At 38.6% G+C, this 4,722-nt stretch overlaps 1 protein-coding gene across 1 annotated transcript; it reads right to left on the reverse strand.

Moving 5' to 3' along the window:
• Nucleotides 1–318: 318 nt before the first annotated feature.
• On the reverse strand, nucleotides 319–2,433 carry LOC113688130 (scarecrow-like protein 18). The gene has a single exon (XM_027205806.2). The coding sequence runs from the start codon at nucleotides 2,200–2,202 to the stop codon at nucleotides 808–810; it is 1,395 nt and encodes a 464-aa protein (XP_027061607.1). The 5' UTR covers nucleotides 2,203–2,433; the 3' UTR covers nucleotides 319–807.
• Between the last annotated feature and the right edge of the window lie 2,289 nt (nucleotides 2,434–4,722).

Raw genomic sequence — 4,722 nt, forward strand, 5'->3', positions numbered from 1 at the left:
GAATATAACAAAATTAAAACATAGGATCAATGGAGTTTGAGGGAAACCCCATCAACTGGCATCTTCTTTTCAAGGACTGTCAACTTGGTGCCCGGACACTAGGCTAAGGCAGCATATACCTGGTTTCTCTGTGACCATCATTCACTCGTCACCTGCCTATATCCGTTTTACTATAACAAATTTAGTAAAAACAAGAAGATGGCTTCAAAAAGAATAGTTGTACGTAAATAAATTAGTACGTTTGCACCCATCAGAAAGTGAAGCATTATTAGCACAAAGAAAAATAAAAGAAAAGAAATCAAACAAACCCACCAATCGTGCAAACTGACAAATAGAATTTCCACAAGTAAACGGTGGTTAGTACACTTTCAACGGAATAACATAAACCGAATTCAATTAATTATGCCCATATCGAACTAGTGGCCTCTTGTAAAAGTGATGTGTCTAGATCGAGCATTTGGTACACGAATCTTAATCATTAAAAACAAAAAGGATTAATTAAAGTCAAAAAATATATATTTGTAATACTATACCAAAGTAATTAAAAGTAGTACTAAGTATAAAAACAAGCAAAACATTCATCAGTTTCAGCATCCCAAGAAAAACCTTAGTGCAGTTAATGAAAGCCAGGAGGCACTTGGGAGCCAGGATTTCTCTGATCAGCCGGAGAGTTACTGCCGTCCCAATTCTTGCATGTAAAGTGAAGATTCAATCAGTTCATGCAGCTAGTCCTTCTTCCGTAAATAACTAGCTAGGGTTAGGGTTTCTGAACATTATCTATGGTCCACGGATTGCTGCTTTAATCAACTAGCGCCAAGAAGAGACCGAATAAAGGAGTTGGTTTTGCCAACCTAAGAAGAAAGAATCGTTGAGTATGTGAAGTTGGTAGCCCTCAGAAGGGTAATGAAGCCTCAACAACAGCTTAGCTTGGGAAAGTGCAAAGGGGCTTAAGGGGACATTGTTGAATCCACAGCTTCTAAGCATTAATTCCCAAGACCTGAACCTTTCATGCCTTTCTCTCCTGTGATCTCCGTCTGCAGCCACAATATCAACAATCTCTCTTCCGAACCATACCTGTTCAACGTTCAGCCTTTCCCTGCTGTTGGGCGGTAAAGTGGCCTCAAGGGAATCAAACACAGCTGCATAGTGGTCTAAAGCCTCCACAAACCTTTGCAAGAAAAGCGGGTGGTTATGGTTTGCCTCCCTCTCGGCCATGGTCACCACTCTGGGGTTCATCACCTTTATTCTATGAAGGAAAAGCCGAAGCCCATCACGGTCTTTGAGTAGCCGGTGGAGATAGTGCACACAGTTCACCGCTAGACTTTCACCTGGCAGGAGAACAACTGCAGAGGATAACACAGCAATAGGGTCGTCCTCATTGTGGAGATGAAGGGGGTGGAACTGAAACCTTAGGCCTAATGAATGAGCGAATTTTGCAAGGCGGTCACCTGTTCTACGCAGGGTTTCCAGATCATTTCCAGTGCCTGTGATGCGGAGACTTGGCCGAGGATACCGTTCCACTATGGCCTGCATAAAAGGAGGCCATTGCAAGCCATGCATTATGTTGAAATCGAGGATGTGAATGGCTTCTTGGCCTTGATCAATGGCATCCAAGATTGCCTGATTAGCAGTGAGCTGACTAAACCTGATGAATGGGGTTACTTGATTAAGAGATAAGTATGCAGTTTGAAGAAGAGCTTGTTCATCTGATTCAACTACTTGAGGGATGTGATTGATAGAGGCCGCTGAAAACGAGGCGGCATTAGCAGAGTTGACGGGAGAGGAGTTAAATGAGGTGGTGGGATGATGGTGGTGACGATGAGTTAGAAAAAATGTGTTATTGAGAGGATGACCTAGATGTTGTTGTGTGTTGGGAAGAGTATTTAGGAGAGTGGTGGTAGCATAGCGGTTAAGGCGGAGAGAAAGGGCTCTGGTAAACTGATGGATCAATCTTTCAGTGGAATCACCATAAGGGTTTGAGTTAGCCATCAAAATGGTGATAAGGCGGTGAGCTGATGAGGAATCAGAACTGCTGGACATCAGCTCAGCACAGCTGATGAGCAATTGGCGCATATGGACTAATGTTGGAGAAGTGAAGCTCCGGTACTGTTGAATCTGATGGTAGTGGACATGATGGTGCTCTGGTGGAGAAGGCTCATCTTCTTCAACCTCATGGGAAGAAGAACCAAATGAGCCTAACATAACTGACCAAGAAAAACAAGTAGATCAACGCAATATCTAGGACTACGATTTTACAAAGAAACCCTGGACAGAGAAAAGAAGGTAGCAACTTATATAGCACCACAAGGGTGTATATTTCTGGTGGGGATAGAGTCGGAGGAGGAGAGAGAAGAGGGTAAAGGGTTGATTCTTGATTTGGCATCTCAAACTTTAATGCTAAACAGTAGTAGGAGGAGGAGGAGAGGGGTTTATTTGTTTTTTTGGTTGTGTGTTGTTTTTTGGGGAGGGGGGGGGGGGGGGGGGGGGGGTTGGACTTTGGGACTAGTTTTTTTTTTTTTTTTTTTAATTCTTGTCTTAAGTTAGTGTAAACAAACATATGAAATGATATGATGATGAGAGAGATGGTGCTGCTTTATTTTTTTTTTTAAAGAAAAAAAAAGGGAAGCCATTAACAGTATCTATCTATGTATCGTACAAAAGATTTATCTTCAAGAAGAAACAGGAAATCCCCAAGACTCCCCGTCAACAAACATGCAGGTTGCTTCCCAAAGCTAAAATGTCATCAAATTATTAGACATCTATATATGTTCCATTTACAAAACAGAAAAAAGGCAAGCCAATTAATGTTAAGTACAAACTGATGAAGGAGCTCCTTTCCATCTGATATTTTTTTTCCCCTAACCCTAGTTTTAGGCCTAAAATTATGAGAGGAAAAACAATTTATCTGATATTTTATATTGAGATGTTCGCAAATGTGATTATTTAAACGCATAGTTGATTACGTACCTCAATTAAGAATAAATATCTCAAGGTTGATACTGTACTCTCAGACGGTGTCTCTATACTTTTTTCTGCTCAATATTATCTTATCTGTTCCTTTTTTCAGTTTTCCTCAGATCTAAAAAAAAAAAAATTGCAAAATAATAGGGAAAAAAGGAAACGAAAATTACATTTTTTTTTCTTGTTAACAGCATGCGTCACTCGGTCCATTACAAGTGACTGTCGTCTCTGTTAATCTATACACGTTTCTTAAATATATGCTTTTGGTTTTACACTACTAGTAATGTAAAATTTTTTTTCTTAAAAAATAGATTCAAGTCAAATAGGGGACACGCTTTGATCTAAAATGGAAGCATTATTGCCATATCCGTCCAAATTAATTACATGCCACTCTCTTGTTTTGTCATATCCCACTACTTTCGAAATCCTATAGTATTTGTTAATAAGCATAAATTTATTATTGTTGCAATTTCTTGTCATAATCTCCACTTAATTTCCTAAGGGCGTCAACTCCGACCACAAACCTTTTGGGGGTTTTTTTTCTAAAAAAAAAAAAAAAAAAATTCGAACTTCATTTTCAAAAGAGTTTCTTGAAATTTTTCGAAGTGAATCTCCATTTCACATTATTAATTTCTCAAATGCTAATGTATTTTAGTTGGTATGACATGAGATGAGATGTCGATCCAGCATTTTCATAGCTAGCTAGTTGAGCGTTGTAAGAACGAAGAGCATCTTTTCAAATTAAAAAAAAAAAAAATTTGTTCTTAAAAACCAACTCACTTGCATTAATTAGCTAAATGACCATAAAATATTTTCAACCATTCCTTTTCTCTTTCTCTTGGTGAGACTCGGAGCCTTCTTTGAACAAGAAAAATAAATAAATAAATAAACAAAGGTTTTGGTAAAACATAAAGTACGGAATTAATCATCCGATCATTAATTTGGACTGCGTACCTCTAAATCTACTTAACATATTGAATATTAGAACGACCAGCGCGCAAGATAACATCGATCAGATCACCTTCCGAAAGAGGAGATCGAATTAAACTAGTTAGTGTGCGTGGTACAGTTGAGCTCAAGCGGTGGTCCAAGGACGGGCAGGGCTGAAGGGCTTTGGCGAAGCAGAAATCTGAAGATGGAGGAATTATTTGGGAAAACCAAAAAGATGGCATAGCTAGTGTCAAGTAACTGGGAATGCTGCTGGTCATTACACTTTCTATGAAGTCATCATCCTCCCTCGGGATAACACATTTTATGTACTGAAAGGAAACATTTTATTAATTAATCAGTGCTGCGCGTACTCTTTCTCACTCTCTTTCTTTCTCGGATAGTAGCAGTTGCGGGTTCTTTATAGAAAAAAAAGAAAGAAAGGTAACCGTCGAAACCGAATAAAAAGGTTTCTTTGAATTCAGAGAACCTCCGGGGTCAAATATACAAATTCAGCTGTGTGTCAAGCAAAACCATTATTGCTAGCTAAAAGCATTTCATTTTTTTCATTCAATATATATTTGCCTGGTGAGTAATTATTGTGTATGTTGATGGCCTCTTTTTTCATTTTAATTTTTAAAATGTCATATAATTGTATTCTCATTTGTCTCCATGCACTCATCTAAATTCTAGTAAAACCTTAAAGATATAATAATTATTGGTTCCCAAAACACCAGCCACTTGGCCCTGTTGGACAGTTTTCCACACCCAACAACAACTATCTATACTCTACAGCAAGCAATCCACACGCAAAGCCTTAAATGTGTCGAAAGT

Source organism: Coffea arabica, chromosome 5e, assembly GCF_036785885.1.
Source record: "Coffea arabica cultivar ET-39 chromosome 5e, Coffea Arabica ET-39 HiFi, whole genome shotgun sequence".
Taxonomy (NCBI): Eukaryota; Viridiplantae; Streptophyta; class Magnoliopsida; order Gentianales; family Rubiaceae; genus Coffea; species Coffea arabica.